Source organism: Somniosus microcephalus, chromosome 9 (genome assembly GCF_052327205.1).
Source record: "Somniosus microcephalus isolate GS21.2 chromosome 9, FLI_Smic_1.0, whole genome shotgun sequence".
NCBI classification, from domain to species: Eukaryota; Metazoa; Chordata; class Chondrichthyes; order Squaliformes; family Somniosidae; genus Somniosus; species Somniosus microcephalus.
The window spans coordinates 202,126,054-202,144,382 of NC_140995.1; the positions used below are offsets into that span (position 1 = coordinate 202,126,054).

The 18,329-nt window shown below is 46.4% G+C and overlaps 1 protein-coding gene across 3 annotated transcripts in view; it reads right to left on the reverse strand.

The window, feature by feature from the left end:
• Nucleotides 1-18,329, reverse strand: part of scml4 (Scm polycomb group protein like 4) — a 262,549-nt gene that overhangs the window by 69,799 nt on the left and 174,421 nt on the right. For all 3 annotated transcript variants that reach the window (XM_085997762.1, XM_085997763.1, XM_085997764.1), the window contains one exon: nt 11,046-11,246. In XM_085997762.1, coding sequence (XP_085853888.1) covers nt 11,046-11,246 — 201 coding nt within the window. The remainder of the gene's footprint in view (nt 1-11,045; nt 11,247-18,329) is intronic.

Below are 18,329 nucleotides of genomic sequence, written 5' to 3' on the forward strand. Positions count from 1 at the left end.
CCTGGCTATGCTGCGATGTCCGAGCCTTCCACGAGGCCACAGATCTCTGTGATGAGCTCCTTGGTAAAGCACAGCCTACCCATGCACTGGTCTTGGGTCATGTGTATGTAGGAGTAGTGCTCTCTGAAGAGTTTCTCAGTTACCTCCAGCAGATCACTGGATTGGCTGAACAGACGCCACGAGGTAGTGGAATTGGAATCATGGAGCAGGAACCTAATGGCCTCTCTCCGGATGCCAGCATTGCCACTCCACCATTGCCTGTCAGCCAGGCGGCTCAGACTGCTCACGTCCATGCTGAGAAGGTGCAGTCTGATGCAGGGCCATCACAGTCCACAGCCTCTCGAGGGCGGTCCGGGAGGACATCTGAACTGCCCTCTTCAGATTCTCAGCAGCATCCACCTCGCCTGCTGCTGCCACTGGGGATGCACTTTGTAGAAGCACCAGAGTACTTATAGGACAGCCATGGTGAATAGAAACATAGAAACATAGAAGATAGGAGCAGGAGTAGGCCATTCAGCCCTTCGAGCCTGCTCCGCCATTCAATGAGATCATGGCTGATCATCCAATTTCAGTACCCTGTCCCTGCCTTCTCCCCATATCCCTTTAGCCTCAAGAAATATATCCAACTCTTTCTTGAATATATTTAATGAACTGGCCTCCACCGCCCTCTGTGGCAGAGAATTCCACAGGTTCACCACTCTCTGGGTGAAGAAATTCCTCCTCATTTCAGTCCTAAATGGCTTACCCCTTACCCCTTATCCTTAGACTATGACCCTTGGTTCTGGACTCCCCGGCCATCAGAAACATCCTTCCTGCATCTAGTCTGTCCAGACCTGACAGAATTTTATAGGTTTCGATGAGATCCCCTCTCAATCTTCTAAACTCCAGTGAGTATAAGCCCAATCGACACAATCTCTCCTCATACGTCATTCCTGCCATCCCAGGTATCAGCCTGGTGAATCTTCGCTGCACTCCCTCCATGGCAAGAACATCCTTCCTCAGGTAAGGTGACCAAAACTGCACACAATACTCAAGGTGCAGTCTCACCAAGGCCCTGTACAACTGTAGCAAGACATCCTCGTTCCTGTACTCGAATCCTCTTGCTATGAAGGCCAACATACCATTTGCCTTCTTAACCGCCTGCTGCACCTGCATGCTTACCTTCAGCGACTGGTGCACAATAACACCCAGGTCTCTTTGCACTTCCCCTTCTCTCAATCTATTGCCATTCAAATAATAATCTGCCTTCCTGTTTTTGCCACCAAAGTGGATAACCTCACATTTATCCACATTATAGTGCATCTGCCATGTTTCTGCCCAATCACCCAACCTGTCCAAATCGTACTGGAGTTTCACGACATCCTCCTCACAGCTTACCCTCCCACCCAGCTTTGTGTCATCTGCAAATTTGGAGATATTACATCCAATTCCCTCATCCAGATCATTAATATATATTGTGAACAGCTGGGGTCCTAGCACCGATCCCTGCGGTACCCCACTAGTCACTGCCTGCCACTCGGAAAACGACCCGTTTATTCCAACTCTTTGCTTTCTGTCCGCCAACCAGTTCTCTATCCAAGTCAATACCTTGCCCCCAATCCCATGTGTCTTAATTTTGCACGCTAATCTCTTATGTGGGACCTTATCAAAAGCCTTCTGAAAGTCCTAATATCTGTAAGTGTTGTTGGTTGTTGTAATGTTTTCATTGTTTGTTTTTGGTATAGATAAGAGTGATTATGGTAATTGAGTAGTGGTGAAATTGGTGGTTTCTTCATGGGACGGGGTTAAAAGGATTGCATGCAGGTGGTGGACTTCTTGATGGACCCTCAGTCCTGGATGGTAAGGCATGTGGCAACAGTGCTCCAAAGTCTGATGGTGCAGAACGTGTCTCAAAAGCGGTCTTCAATTAGATGGTGGTGAGTGTCCCTCCCAGTGTGGGCCGTCTACCTGGAACCCTCTGATGCTCCCCCTGATCCACCTCATCTTCCTCCTCCTCTTCCTACTCCTCTTCTTATGGCTCCTGAGCTTGACCCTCTGGCACAACTGTTGGTGGTAATGGCTGGTCTCTCCAGATTGTGCAACATGCAGCAAGTCGCCACAAATCTGGAGAGCTTCTCAGCCGAGTACTGCAGGGCACCTCCTGACCGGTCAAGGCATCTAAAACTCTGCTTGAGGATCCCAATGGTCTGTTCAATGATTTTCCTGGTGACAAGTGGCTCTCATTGTATGAGTGCTCAACTGTTGTCTGGGGCTTTCTCAGGAGAGTCATGAGCCATGGCATCAGAGGGTATCCTTCGTCAACTAGTAGCCAGCCAAGCACATTGTGTTGGGGCTCAATGCTGTCTCATTATAAAAGCATCATGGCTGCTCCCTGGATAGCAGGCATTCACCTGCATCATCTTCCTCTTAGGCAGTCCCTCGGAACCGAGGATGACTTGCTTCCACATTAAAAATGAGTTCTCAGGTGATTGATGAGTCCAATGCGGGAACTACAGTCTCTGTCACAGGTGGGGCAGACGGTGGTTGAAGGGGCGGGTGGGTGGGGTGCTTGGGTTGACATGCGCTCCTTGCGCTGCCTGCGTTTGGCTTCCTCTTGCTCCCGGCGAAGAGACTCGAGGTGTTCGGCGCCTTCCCGGATGTTTCTCCTCCACTTTGTGCGGTCTTGGGCCAGGGATTCCCAGGTGTCGGTGGGGATGTTACACTTTTTCAAGGAGGCTTTGAGGGTGTCCTTGAAGCATTTCCTCTGCCCACCTGGGGCTCTCTTGCCGTGTCGGAGTTCTGAGTAGAGTGCTTGTTTTGGGAGTCTCGTATCGGGCATGTGGACAATGTGACCCGTCCATCGGAGCTGATTGAGCGTGGTCAAAGCTTTGATGCTGGGGATGTTGGCCTGAGCGAGAACACTGACGTTGGTGCGCCTATCCTGCCAATGGATTTGCAGGATCTTGCGGAGGCAGCGTTGGTGGTACCTCTCCAGTGCTTTGAGGTGCCTGCTGTACATGGTCCATGTCTCTGAGGCATACAGCAGGGCGGGTATCACTGCTGCTCTGTATACCATGAGCTTAGTGCCGGGTTTGCGGTCCTGGTCTTCAAACACTCTCTTGCTCAGGCGACCGAAGGCTGCACTGGCACACTGAAGGCGGTGTTGGACTTCATCGCCGACGTCTGCCCTTGTTGACAGTAGCCTCCCGAGGTATGGAAAGTGGTCCATGCTGTCCAAGGCCTTGTCATGGATTTTGATAATCGGGGGGCAGTACTGTGTGGCGGGGGCAGGTTGGTAGAGGACCTTTGTCTTACGGATGTTTAGTGTAAGGCCCATGCTCTCATACGCTTCGGTGAAGGTGTTGACGATGGTTTGGAGTTCGACCTCCGAGTGAGCGCAGACGACGCTTGCGTCTGCGCTCACCTGCATGATGCGTTGCTGGTGGTCGCACACGAGCTGCACATTGAGGGAATGGAATCCCTTCCGGTTCCTGAACACCTCCAAGTTTAAATGAGAGGCTTGCATGGCCACATGTGTACAGTCAATGGCTCCCTGTTCCATGGGGAATCCTGCAATCCTGTCGAATCTTAGCGCTCTCTGCGTCTGGTCTTCTCTGACAATAGGGAATGAGATATAGTCATTCCTCAGAGCTTAGAGAGCCTCAGTGACCTCCCTTATGCAGAAGTGCACAAAGGATTGTGATATGTGACTGATATCACCTGTGGCAGCCTGGAAGGTTCAAGTAGCATAAAAATTAAGTGCTACTTGGCTGCCACAGGCAATGCAATCCTGGCTGTGCTGTGAGGTCTGAGTCTTCCTTCCACGAGGCCACAGATCTCTGCGATGACCTCCTTAGTAAAGTGCAGCCTCCTCATGCACTGGTCTTGGGTCATGTGAATGTAGGAGTAGTGCTCCCTGAAGATGCTGGGTGGATCGGACCTCATGCTGATAGCCCTCCTCCCCCTCTCTCCTCCAGCAGCTGGTGCTGCTCTGCCTGGCCTCATCTCCTCCTCCCATTCCTCGTCCAGACCAAGGGGGACCCCTAGCAAGGTTCCCATGACTAACCTTTCTCCTGGTGACTCCGATAAAGGTCTCCAATAAGGTAGAGTAGCACAGCACTCACTCTTTTTAAGTGAAGTCCTCAGAGGATTTTCAGGAAAAAATATTGACAGTGTGTTGGTGAAGTCGTGACAGAGTGTTCCAGAAAATCTCCCGATGTGTATCAAAAGTCCTCTTCAAACATAGTGTAGTCAGTCGATCTCAATCAGCAAGTGAACAGTGAAAGCTGAGCATGGCTTTAAGTAGTGTTCGCAATCCTCACCAACGACTTCTTTACTCCTGTTCAGCTGGTCGCTGTTCGGAGAGCTGGCTAATTGCAGCGCTCGGCAGCAAAATGTCGTGCAGCCTCTTTAACGGGTGTTAGGAGCCAATTTAATTGCTAATCAGAGTCGTAATCATCCTCAGGGCGGCCGTTCTTAGCGCGCGTGCGTAAACTCCTTTACCAAGGTGGCATCTTACGCTAAAGGCGAGCTAAACCGGCGCAGCAGCTCAAGAACCCATCTTGGCCACCTCAGAGGCTTTTTAGCATCTAAACTACCGGCGCTACAGTGGGGAAAATAGCCCCATCGGTCCTTAATGCCATCTATAAATCTGAACATATCCTCCTACTCTACTTCAACTCACAACATGCCTTTTGCAAGTCACTGATCTATTATGACCATTCATGTCAATGTATATAAATTAAGATTGTTATAATGCCAATAATGGAAGCTGATTAACATCATACTGTTGTGCTAATTGTCTTGCTAACTGCTATGTGCTCTGTTACAGCATCATATTCATATATTAATTTTAAACATATGTGTAGACCTCTAGCTGCATGTGAACGTTTGAACCATGCAGCCTAATGGCTAATACCTACCAAGAACCCATCTGTTCTGTAATTTTACTTAATAAACAGGAATTAGTCGTTTTTAGCTTGACTGATACAGTCTGGCAGTATGATGGTTCAGAGAGATCTGGAGGAACTGATGTGCTGGCCATATTTTTTCTGTTGAACATCCCAGTGTGGAAAGGTTCACCGTTTGCCCTGTGGCAATGTTATCCCATAATGTCAAGTTTCAGGTTAGAGGAAGCGTAAACTTACCAAAGGAAGCTGATTTTTGCAGAGAGCATGAATGAGGGGCATTGGGAAGTTGTCTGAATGGTAATAAGAGGTTTAGGCGGGACTTCACTAAATTTGCTTGAAAATTCACTGCCGGTCAATTTAACATCAGTGGTGTGTAATGTTTTAGAAACAATAATCAAGGAAAAAATTAACGGGCACTTGGAGAGGTTTAAGCTAATTAAGGAGAGCCAACACAGATTTGTAAAAGGCAGATCATGTTTGACTAATCTAATTAAATTTTTTGATGAAGTAACGGAGGATCGATGAAGGGAATGCAATGGATGTTTTCTACATGGATTTTAGAAAGGTGTTTGACAAAGTACCACATAGAAGGCTGGTTAACAAAATTGAGGCTCATGAAATAGGTGGGTCAGTGGTAGCTTGGATAAGGAATTGGCTTAAGGACTGAAAACAACGAGTTGTGGTAAATGTCTGTTTTTCAGACTGGAGGATGGTAAACAGTGGTGTTCCCCAAGGGTCAGTGCTGGGGCCACTGCTTTATATATAATGACCTGGATATTGGAATACAAAGTAGAATTTCTAAATTTGCCGATGACACCAAACTTGGGGGTGTGACAAACAGTGTGGATGATACCAATCGACTGCAACAGGACATAGAAAGGCTAGCAGAATGGGCAGACGAGTGGCAGATGGAATTTAATACAGAGAAGTGTGAGGTGATGCATTTTGGCAGAAGGAACAGGGAGAGGCAATATACATTGAATGGGACAGTTTTAAAGAGTGTGTAGGGACAGAGGGACCTGGGAGTTAATGTGCATAGGTCCCTGAAGGTGGCAGGACATATTGAGAGAGTGATTAGCAAAGCATATGGGATCTTGGGTTTCATAAATAGAGGTATTGAGTACAAAAGTAGAGAAGTTATGCTGAACCTTTATAAAGCGCTGGTTAGGCCACAACTGGAGTATTGCGTCTAGTTCTGGTCATCACACTTTAGGAAGGATGTGAAGGCCCTTGAGAGGGTGCGGAGGAGATCTACCAGAATGGTTCTGGGGATGGGGGATCTTAGCTACAAGGTTAGGTTGGAAAAGCTGGATTTGTTTTCATTAGAGCAAAGGAGGTTGAGGGGTGATTTGCTAGAGGTGTACAAGATTATGACGGGTTTGGATAGGCTAGACGGGGAAAGGCTGTTCCCACTAGTTGATGGTACAAGGACTAGGGGACACAGATTTAAGGTTTTGGGCAAGAGATACAGGGGGGACATGAGGAAAAACTTTTTTACGCAGCAATTGGTGAGGGCCTGGAATTCGCTGCTGACGGAAGTGGTGGAAGCGGAGACACTCAATGTTTTCAAGGGAAGACTGGATAGGCACTTGAGGGAAATCAACTTGCAGGGCTACGGGGATAGAGCGGGGGAATGGGACTGACTGGATTGCTCTACAGAGAGCCGGCACGAACTCGATGGGCCGAATGGCCTCCTTCTGTGCCGTTACTCTATACATGTCTTTTTAATCGTCTCCTGGGAGGGTGTAGTGACTATCAAAGCATCTCGGTAGCTGTCAGAAAAACCTCTAGAGACTGGAGAACAATACTGCCGGAGATATCTTGGGCATTGCAGATATCTTGGGTTTCTCATTTTGTTTTGCTCTGAGATGGCAAGATCCAGAGAAAACAATGGCCTCAATTATCGATCAGTGTTCCCTTGATGTTATTAAGGCTGTGAATAGCCAAGTTCGATTCTTAGTTCACGCGGAGTTAGCTGTTCTCAACTGAAGCGGTGGTAAGGGCACATAAATTGGGCTCAGCATCCCCGAATTAGAGAGGGAAAAACTGTCCGGGGTTTCTGTTCCTATGGCTAGCCAGTGACCCTGCTAAAAGTGCCAAAATATGGGTGTCAGGTGCAGACAGGATTGGGCTCAGCTATGATTCCCTTTGTGGTTAAAATATCTGCCAACTCTCGCTGTCTATTTTCTTCTCGCACTCTCTTTAATCATAGAAATACATCGAAGTTACAACATGGAAACAGGTCACCTGGCCCAACCAATCCATGTCGGTGTTTACCCTCCACACGAGTCCCCCTGTACTATGCAATATTCTCCAAAGGAGAGCATGGGTAGATAACCTTCTCCCGGACCTCCGCCAATCTTACTCTCCAACCTAACATTATGAGGTGAACAAGAGGAATCTAATCACCTGTCAGTTTTCTCTTCCTCCTTATGGAGAAATATTTTCAGTTGTCTCGTGATGCCCTGACCATGTGGGAAATTGTGATGCAGACCTGCACCTCGATATTCACCGCCCCACTGACTCAGGGCACTCACTGCTGGGTGATCTGCAGCTTTGCTCGTCACACCAAGCTCCAATCATTACTACTACAATCACCAGGAAGAGTGTAAGTAAACAGAGAAGCATAAATCTGTTATAAACAAATGTGCCAGTGTCTATAAAGAATAGTCTGCTCGAGCAGGTAAGGAGGAGGATCTCACGAGCTATTTATGCAAAGCTTGAATCCTTTGTAACTGTCAAATTAGCCCCTTACCTTAAATAAGGGTCTTGAAATCACTTCAACTCTCTATATATACACACATACTAGGCAATCTCCAGTGGTGAGTCAAGACCAAGTGTAGTCTCTGGGGGAAGTGGAGTTAAGAGCGTGGGAGATAATTGGGCAGAGCTGGCAGGTATAATTCAGTCCCATAATGTTAATATAATGTTAAAGTCATGCATTCTGTCCTTATTATTATATTTTCATCATTAATTTTTATGCCCACTTTTTAAATGGAAGCAGCCTATGTAAACTTGTCACGGTTTAATTCCACCCTACTGGCAGTGGTGACGCTGCCTCTACTGGGCTGAGGGGGTAATTAGAGTGGTACGTTCACATTGGCAGTTTCCATCATAAATGTGGACATAGGAATTTATAATTGAGAAAACTGACAGGAAGTGCACACAGATGTAGATTTTTATATATATTATAGTCTAGTTGAACTCCCGTGATGTTGCAGGTAGTAAATCAGACAGTATGGTCTCTCTGTTGCTGCCCCCGTTGCCTTCATGTTGTCTTTTCTCTTCTACTTCTGTCGCCCTGATATTAACGGGGAGGTGGGGAGGGTGTGGGGGTGCCCGGTAGCGGACAATGAATCCGGCAAGGCTGGGGAGGTAGAGACCCTGCCGATCTTAACGCCAGGGCCGCATTTAAATAAATCAATGCAGAGCTCCCAGCTGAAAGCCAGACAGATTGACAGCCTGGCTGGCGGGCAGGAGCAGAAATTAGCAGCAGGAGACCACAGCCGGGGACCTGTGTGGACGGTCCCCGGGGGTCAGTGACGGGGGGCGGGGGGAGGCTCTAAGCTGGGATTGGGAGGGGTGGGGGAGGGAGGGCCTGAAAGATCAGGGCTGCTGTTAGAGCTGGGGAGGTGGAAGAGTTCCTGGCGAGGCCTTGGGTGGGGAGCACTCCTGCTTCTCCTGGCCCACAAGGAGGTGAAAAACAGGCAAAGTTGTAAAACTTACCTCGGCCTCTTCTGGCCAGTCGGCTCCCCCTGCCCTGTTACCGCTGCCAGGCAACAGGCAGTGCGGCACTGCCCCTGTGGTGAAGCTAAAAATAAGTTGTGGCACCGATTACATCATCGGGCCACAACTGTTGAATCTTAAATAGGCCCCCTCCTGCTGTTAGTGGCAGCCTCGGCCAGGGCCTGAATCGCCACCATAAATATTACGGCGGCCGGGAGTGGGGTCAGGTTGGGGTTGGGTTGCTCAATCCCAATCTTTTAACAGCCGCCCGCTCCCCGGACCCTCTCTTGTACATTGGGGTGGGGTGGGGGGTAAAATCTAGGCTTTTCTTTCCTCCCTTTTCTTTGGCTTCTCTCTCTCCTTAACTTTTCTTTTTGCTTCTCTTGCTGTCTTTTTTTCTTTGCTTTATGGCGGGAGGTTGTTGCGGGATGCCATCATGTGGCACGTAAAGAAGCCAACCACGCCTGCATTTGGGACGGGATTGTCGGGGGGGGGGGGGGGAAGCGTGGGCCCTCAGCAGCTCTCTTCCCATCCCTTCCCCCAATCACCTGTGCTTCACATACCCACTTATTTCAATTGAGTCTCCTAACCATTTACCTTCCCATTACATCTTCCTACCATCACCTCACTCCCGTCTCTACCTCTAACACTTCCCCTTTGAACTACCCGCTAAATCCCTTTACCACCACTCCCCCCACGCCAGTGTCCTTCATCTCTCCAACCACTTCCTCCCACTCCCACCAAGGGCAGGTAGCTAAAAGCCAAAAGTGCCCACGTCCTACAAGATTTTTAATAAGATATGGCCACCTGTAACTCCATCAAATTGAATTGTATGTGGATAAAAACATTTTATTTTGATTGGGAGTCAGTGTGCACTCCTGGTTGTTAATGTGCACTGTCCTTTTCATTGATGAATTACTGACTGAGAGAACATTATTACAAGTTTAATAAGAAATCATTTTACTTTGAGCGATTGTAATTCTGTGACTATATATAAATTATTGTAAATATATATATATAATTTATTTACTACATATTTAATAAAAGGATTTTGGTGAATTAATCACATGGTAAATGAGAAAAGTTAAATTTCAATATGTTTATTCATTTATATTTCCTAATTTATTGAACTGTATCGTCAAGCCGGTCCCCTTAAGTGCTCTTATATGGATGGTATTACAGTTTGAGATTAGTTTCACGAACTGCCACTAGATAGAGCTCTAAGTGTGTGTTTTCCCATCTATCAGTCAAATACTTAATGTCATGTGAATCATCTGGGATCACAAAATTAACAATTTTGTTGGTTGATTGCTTTGTGATCACTTACTGTACATCGGCAGATGCTTTAAATGCTTCCTTGCACTTATAAACAGGCTAATATCAAACAGATACAGTGACTTTAAATAATATACAAAAAAACTTGCAGTAAACACTCAAATGAACTGCTATATTGAACAGAATATTTTAAGCGGTGTAAGTCATAAGTACACCTACAACTTCTCAAGTTGAGTGTTAAAATTGTTTTAAAGCAGCAGAACATGAAACAAAAAACGGCTCTTGTTAAACAATCCATACAACACCAAAAATATAACTGGATCCCCTTTAGGGCTCCCTGTGCCACGCACCATTCGCTAGCTGAGGAAGCTGACTGGTAAGCTGGGCCCAAGCTTTTGCCAATGCTGCTCTCTCTCTCGAGTTGACCCGTGTTGACTCGTCCTCTGGCATCCCCTCAAATCCTGAATGACAAAGCCCAGCCTTTCATGGTATCACCCCCCACCCCCCACCCCACCACCCCTTAACTCATATCCTTTACTACATTATCATTTACTACATATATATAATAAATGCAGTGACCCAATGCATTGAAATACCAACATGCTTCAATTTTGCCACTGTGCCTTCCCTTTGAAAATATCTGTTCATTTGCATGTTAGAAAGTGCTTTTATTTTGTAAATATAACTTCTCCCAAAAAAAAATGCATAATTTTTAATTGGTAAAAATAATGTTTTGAAGGTTTTTTCATTACACCCCATTATGATCAAATATAGACGACCATGGGTGTAATATCTCAGTTGCTCAGATTTCTGTCATATTTTGCTAATGTGCATGATTGCGTTATTTCCACGTTTTAAAGCACCTCTGCAGCCATTGGGACCAGATATTGTACGTCTGCACAGATAACGTGCATAACATTCTACCTTTACTGATATAATGATTCATTTTAAGACACAAATAGGTTTAAGGTGCAGCAAAACAGATCACTGGGCTGCAGATGCTACTGCAGATAGATGAATAATGATCTCTATGCAATCCCTACTAAAACCAGATGTCGTCGTTTTTAGACGGTCAGAGCGGTTCGCTTTTACCAAAAGTACTTTGCATTTGTTACTAGCTTGCGTAAATTATTTTGAGCACCTTTAATTGCATACCTGATATCAGCTCTCCGCCATGCCCATGCTTGAGACACGAGAAGACTGCCTTTTGCTGATAGGCACAATCGATGCACGCTTGGACAGCCTGCTGCAGGACCATGGATGCTCTGGCAGGTCCAAAATGATCTGGTAGCTGCTGCAACTTCTTTTTGTCGAGGTGTGGGCCGGCACAGGCATGCTTGTTGACATAAATGCAAACTACAAAAAAAAAGATCAGACATGTCAAGGACACACAACAACAAGCTCCAATAAAAATCCAACTTTGTCATTTCCCTGAAGAAATTATTATTCAAATGCTCTCAACACTCTGCAATGGGTATGTCCCGCAGAATTTTCCACCTTTAGCTTCGGAGAGTGAAATTAACACGGTGAAGTAAGAATTCCCTGGTGCACAACTCAAATTGTGTCCCAGAAGATTTCCCCTTTTCAGTATTTGCAATGAAATAGTGAACACATTCTAAAAGGGGAAATCTTCCCAAATGCAATTGATAACATTGTTTGAAAAATTAACGAGAGGAATTCTGCCCCCCCCCCCCTTTAATTGCTTTATGAGGAAGTTGGGTTTATTTTCTTTGGAAAAGAGAAGACACAGAGTTGATCTAGTTGAAGTTTTGCAGATTACGATGGGAATTAAAATTGACCCAGACAATCTGTTCTAGGGAAAGGCTCAAAAAACAAGGTTCACTAATGAAAAACGAAGAAGTCAGGAGTAAGAAGGGAAGTCTGGCAAAACATTTTCTTCCAAAGGACAAGAGAGTGGTGGAATAAGTTGCCAGGGAAGTGGATAGTATCAATTGGTTCAAGAGACAATTGGATGTTTTCCTGGGAAAGAGCAGGACTTGAGGGATTTGATGAGTGATGGGAAGGTGAGGTTGACCTTGATTTCTCATGCTCTTATCATGTAGTCAAGATTTACACACACAGGGACTATCTGTAAAGTAAAGTTTTGCTGCTGAGGCACTGGTAATAAATTATAAATATATAAAGCTATATTAATAGTTTTCACTTTTTATCTAAGCATTGACTTTGTTTCTATGAATCAAAGATTTTAAACAAAGCTGGGATGCACTAGCGTGTTGACTAACAAAGCTTCATCTAAAATTTTGAAACAAGTTAACATCTTGGCCGGAATTTTGCCTACCTCGGCGGGTCTACTACGGGTGGTCGGCGTGGCGGGTCGCGACCCCGCTGCTGGCTCCATCCCGCTGCTGAAAAAGACTTTTCCTTAGTAGAGCCCATTAAGCCTGCCCAGCGCGTTACCCAGCCCAATTAAATGGAGCAGATCTGGTGACGTCATTCATGACACGTTTTCAGCCGGGATCTTTAAAGGGACCATGGCCACATTAGATTTGAAGTTTAATCTAACATAGTGCTGTCAGTGCACTACAGCACTGGAGTGCTGCAAACACAGACAATGACTGCATAGAGGCAGAAGGCTGCACCCATGTTGTCCAATGACTCCCTCCATATGCTTATGGAGGGAGTCAGAGCACGCAGGGAGGTCCTCTTCCCTTCTGATGGGCGGAAGAGACCTCCCCAGGAGACCAAAACAGCCTGGTTGCAGATTGCAGAGGAGGTAACAAGCAGGGATGTATTGAGGAGGGCCTGGGTGCAGTGCCACAAACATTTCAATGATCTCATTAGGAAATCTGCCGTCCTTACCCAGTCTGGCCTATATGTGATTCCAGACCCATAGCAATGACTCTTAACTGCCCTCTGAACTGGCTTAGCAAGCCACTCGGTTGTAAAAAACTGCTACAAAGAACAACGGTTCAAGAAGGCGGCTCACCACCACCTTCTCAAGGGCAATTAGGGGTGGGCAATAAATGCTGGCCTTGCCAGCGATGCCCATATCCCTGGAGCAGTTGCCACGGAACTCCCGCCTCAGGTTCCCGACCAGCTGTCAAAAACAACAACTTTCCCACCCGACCCGCCACCAATTGAGCCCACTACCACCCCGGAAAATTCCGGCCCTTGTGTGTAGTCTGGTAATGCTTTCAATATCTGTGGCTTCTTCCAAAACTCCCACAAAAGTATGTTGTGCATAGAAAAAGTATTACCAGGCAGGCTTCCTTGGTAAACGGCCAAGCTTGATTTTTCTACTTGAAGGTTACAACCATACTTGTACATATTTCAACTGATACACCCCGAAGATATCTATCTGGTGGAATTCAGAAGTGCAAAGAACCACAAGCCCACCCTTTCCCCCGTCTGCTGCACAGGTGGGGTGAGACAGGCCCACCCACAAACTTGTTTTTACAAATATCAATGATGTTCAGAAGAATTGATGAAGGGGGGAGGGTTGTATGAGCATCAATGAAAATATATAACCCAATGCAAGCATCGCTGACATCTTTAATCTAGGTGAGACTAAGCTTAATACTGCTATGATGTTTTATTCATTCTAATGCAAAACAAGCTTTCCAGTGAATTTATCGAGTGAGCTGTCGATCAAGAGAGACTAGGAAGGTCGCAGGTTCAATCCCCCGTCTGTGCTGAATTCGCTAAGAGGCGGGGCAGCAGTAGGGATTCTACAATTGTCCTTAGGTTAGGGAGGGGGAAAGCAAACAGAGTTTCTGCTGTTGGTCATTGGCCATTGGCCTTTACTGGAAGTACGAGTGGATATCAGGTGAGGACAGCATCAAACTCAGCTGTGATTTCCCCTGTGGTCAAATAACCTCAGTGTGAAGGCTCACACATGAATAATAGCAGTACCAGAAGGCACCCAGAGTCCACGGAGTTGTACCCCAGCAAGGAGTCAATCGCTTCAGGAGAGAAGGAATGGAGAGAAGATTAATGAAGAAAAATGTTACTATTTAAAAGTGCGGTGTTCCCGAATTTTCATTGTTAGTTGTACAACAGCGAATTATAGCATTCTGTAATCCAATTAAAATTATCATTGTCGCTCCAACAGTGTCTCAGTTAAATGCACTGTCTGGTGTGGTTCTCTGTCATAAAGATCATGATGGGCTCAGGTTCAATCCCTCTTCTGTGCTGACTTAGATAGCTCGAGTCTGAGTAGCAGTGTGGATGCTACAATTGACCTCAAGTCAGCCCTTGATCACTACCTGGGGACTCTTGCTGAAACTGCATGTCATGTGAGAATATGATTTATCATTTATGGCTCTACCAATATCCCAGTTGATAAAACTGGTAGTGAACAGGTTTAATCCCTGCCTGTGCTGAGTTAGCTAATCTTAGCCGGGGGTGGTAATGGGGGACACAACAATCAGCCGCGATGTCCCCAGGCTAGGGAATGTGAAATTCAGGCAGGCCTCTCACTGACTCTTGCCGGAAAGTGGAGAGTTGATTTGGCCGCCACTGCTCAATGTCTGGTTTAACACGTGAATGGCCATTTGGAGTTGGAGGGGTGGGTACTGAAGAGCACGTGACATGTGTGGAACTGTACCCCAGCAAAAGTCCGAATCTTCAGGAGGAGGAGGAAGAAATGGGGAGACAGCTGGAATTTTTGTTTTAAAAGCATTAAAAATGGTTTTAAAATATTTTCTTGTATAGAATACACCTGTTACCCTGCCAGAGTTGATAGCATCAATGTGGGTGGACTCAGAAAGCTGCAGTCTAGCCCCGTCTCAGGCACCACAGGATATGTTGGCATATGTACTGACTATGTTGACATATGCGTTAACCTCACCACCACATCCTGTCATTCAAGGGAATCTGAGACTAGCTGAGTTAGAGATGCAAAAAGGCACCTCTTAAAAGAATGCTAAAGAAATACTCCAGGAACAGTCCCTATGATGACTTTACTCTGAAAAATACATTTGAGTCTGTAAATAAATAAGAAAAATAAATAGAACCCACTAAGATGTGACTGGGAACCCCCATCCTCTCTGTGTGTACAAAAGAAGGCAAGGCTCATTTAAAAATGCAACAAAATCATTTGGAAGACCAGCAATCTCCTTGACAGGGATCCATTTTTTTAAAGAGGCAGATTGCTCATTACAATTACTACAGAAACTACAGAACTTGTTCTCACATTGAACAACTTCTCCTTTAATTCCACTCATTTCCTCCAAATCAAAGGTGTTGCCATGGGTACCCGCATGGGTCCTAGCTATGCCTGCCTTTTCGTGGGCTATGTGGAACAATCTTTGTTCCAGTCCTACTCGGGTCCCCTCCCTCACCTCTTTTTCCGATACATTGATGACTGTATCGGTGCCGTTTCCTGCTCTCGCCCCGAACTTGACAATTTCATTCACTTTGCCTCCAATTTCCACCCTTCCCTCACCTTCACATGGTCCATCTCGGACTCTTCCCTTCCCTTCCTCGACTTCTCCGTCTCCATCTCTGGGGATAGGTTATCGACCAATATTTACTACAAGCCCACTGACTCCCACAGCTACCTGGACTACACTTCCTCCCACCCCGCTTCCTGTAAGGACTCTATTCCATTCTCCCAGTTTCTCCGCCTCCGCCGTATCTGCTCCGACGACGCCACCTTCCACACCAGTGCTTCAGACATGTCTTCCTTTTTCCGCAACCGAGGATTCCCCTCTACTGTGGTTGACACTGCCCTCGACCGTGTCAGTTCTATCTCCCGTACTTCTGCCTTCACCCCTGCCCCTCCCTCCCGGAACCACGATAGGGTTCCCCTTGTCCTCACCTTTCACCCCACCAGCCTCCACATTCAACGGATCATCCTCCGGCATTTCCGCTACCTCCAAAGTGATCCCACCACCAAACGTATCTTCCCCTCCCCTCCCCTTTCAGCATTCCGCAGGGACCGCTCCCTCCGAGACACCCTAGTCCACTCCTCTATCACCCCAAACAGCCCTTCCTCTTCGCCTGGCACCTTCCCGTGCAAGCGGAGGAGATGTAACACCTGCCCCTATACCTCCCCCCTTCCCACTGTCCAGGGCCCCAAACACCCCTTCCAGGTGAAACAGCGATTTACTTGTACTTCTCGCAATCTAGTATACTGTATTCGCTGCTCACGATGCGGTCTCCTCTACATTGGGGAGACCAAACGCAGATTGGGTGACCGCTTTGCGGAACACCTCCGTTCAGTCCGTAAGGGTGACCCCGAGCTTCCGGTCGCCTGTCATTTTAATTCACCGCTCCATTCCCACTCGGACCTCACCGTCCTTGGCCTCTTGTATTGTTCCACGGAAGCTCAACGTAAACTCGAGGAACAGCACCTCATCTTCCGATTAGGCAGTCTGCAGCCTTCCGGACTCAATATCGAGTTCAACAATTTCAGATCATAAGCTCGGCCCCCATTTCATTTTCTCTTGTAATTGTTCCACTCCTTTCCCCCCCCCCCCCCACTTTCCTTTTGTTTCTCTCTCACACCTGGCAGCTATCTCTTGCCCTGCCAGTACACTTTACACCTAATCCCAGCCTATTACTATCTCGTCTAGCTTCTAATCTCTTTTACTTCTTTTGTTTCTTTTATTCTTTTGTCCGATTGCAGCCCTGCCTCCGATCTAGTTTCTTTTCTTTTCAGTTTTGAAGAAGGGTCCAACCCGAAACGTCAACTCAAATTTCTCTCCACGGATGTTGCCTGACCTGCTGAGTTTTTCCAGCATTTTCTGTTGTTACTACAGAAACTTATCCTGGAGCATGTCTTTGAATATTAGCATATCTCCCGTGGCAATGCTCAGTGGGTCGGAGGATATGCTGTTTTCCCCCCAAGGACAGGAGCATTCTACCACGTAATGTACAATGTATTATTCTGCTGCTAACGTAAAGCCGTGTAAAACTTGGACTGTCCTTTTAAAGGTACAAGAAAACACAGCTGTGCTTGGTCAGAAGAAACCAATTAGAAATTTTCTTTATTTATATACATTTTTAAAGATGGTCAATTAGAAGGCATTTTCTGTTGCAGAGGGAACTTTCTTTTATAGAAAGGAAATCTTTAGCTTCATTTTTCTCTTTTTAATACCTTTTTATAAAGTGTGATACAAAAAGTGCGACAGACGCTTCTCAAAATTGATAGATAAATAGCTGGACAGACAGTTCGTCAAATAGAGGCAGGAAAATGGGCAGGCAGACATACAGATAATTTGTTTTTAAAGATGTCTCCTCCAGCAGCATAATAAAACTCTCACATCAATGACATGAGATTGATGGGAGAGGCTATATTATGCGGCTGAAGGGTACTTTTCTAAACAAATTATCTGTCGGTCTTCCTGGCTTTTTTTCTCCACTACCAACCACCTTTCCTCTGCCCTTCCACCCTTACCTCTAACAACAAGTGTGAGGGACTCAGATTTTTTGGCACCAAGATAGACCATCCATTTAGATGTCGCTGCCACTTCTTTACTTTCCTCTTGCCCACCAAGCCAAACCTCTCCTACGCACCACCCGCCCTCCCCCCACCCTAGCTCTGATCCCTCAACTCTCCAATTTCCCATGACCTCTCTGATCTTATCTTGTCCATGACACCTACATCCCAATTCCTTGACCACATTTCCACTAACCAACCAAATTCCTTCCTGGCCTCCATGCTATCTGACATTGTAAATGGTTCCCTCTCCTCAGGCACTATCCCCGTCCCATTCGAAACCACTGTCATCGCTCCCCTCCTTAAAAATAAACCCTCGACTCTTCTGTCCTTGAAAACTACTGCTCCATTTTCAAACTCCCTTTGTTCTCCAAACTCCTTAGCAATGTGTCACCTCTTAGATCGATGCTCATCTCTCCTGCAACTCCCTGTTTGAATCTCTCTAATCAGGTTTCTTCTCCTCCCACAGCGCCAAAAGTCACAAATGACATTCTCTGTCACCATGGTGCATTATCCCCCCTCGTCTTCCTTAACCTCTCTGTATCCTTCAGCTCAGTGGAACTACCTTGACTTCATCCCACTCTTATTTATCTGATCATAGCCAGAGCATCTTTACCAATGGCTTCTCTTCCCACCTCAGCAATGTTACCATTCACCCGTGTCATCTGAAGACATGGCGCTAGCTTCCACATGTACACTGATGACACCCAGCTCTACTGTTCCATCATCGTTCTTCATGCCTCCACTGCTTCTGAGATGTCAGATTGGTCTGACATCCGGTCTTGGATGAACTGTAATATCCTACAGCCAGACATTGAGAAGACTAAACCCACTATCTTCTGCCCCTGCCACAAACTCGGTCCCCTCACCACCCATTATATCCCCCGCCCAGGCTGAACCAGACTGCTCACAACTTAAGCATTCTATTTGACTCCAAGCTGAGCTTCTGACCCCATTACCTCTCCAGCACAAAGAATGCCTACGTCCACCTCTGTAACATCACACACGTCCCCCTCAGCCCACCTACCACTGAA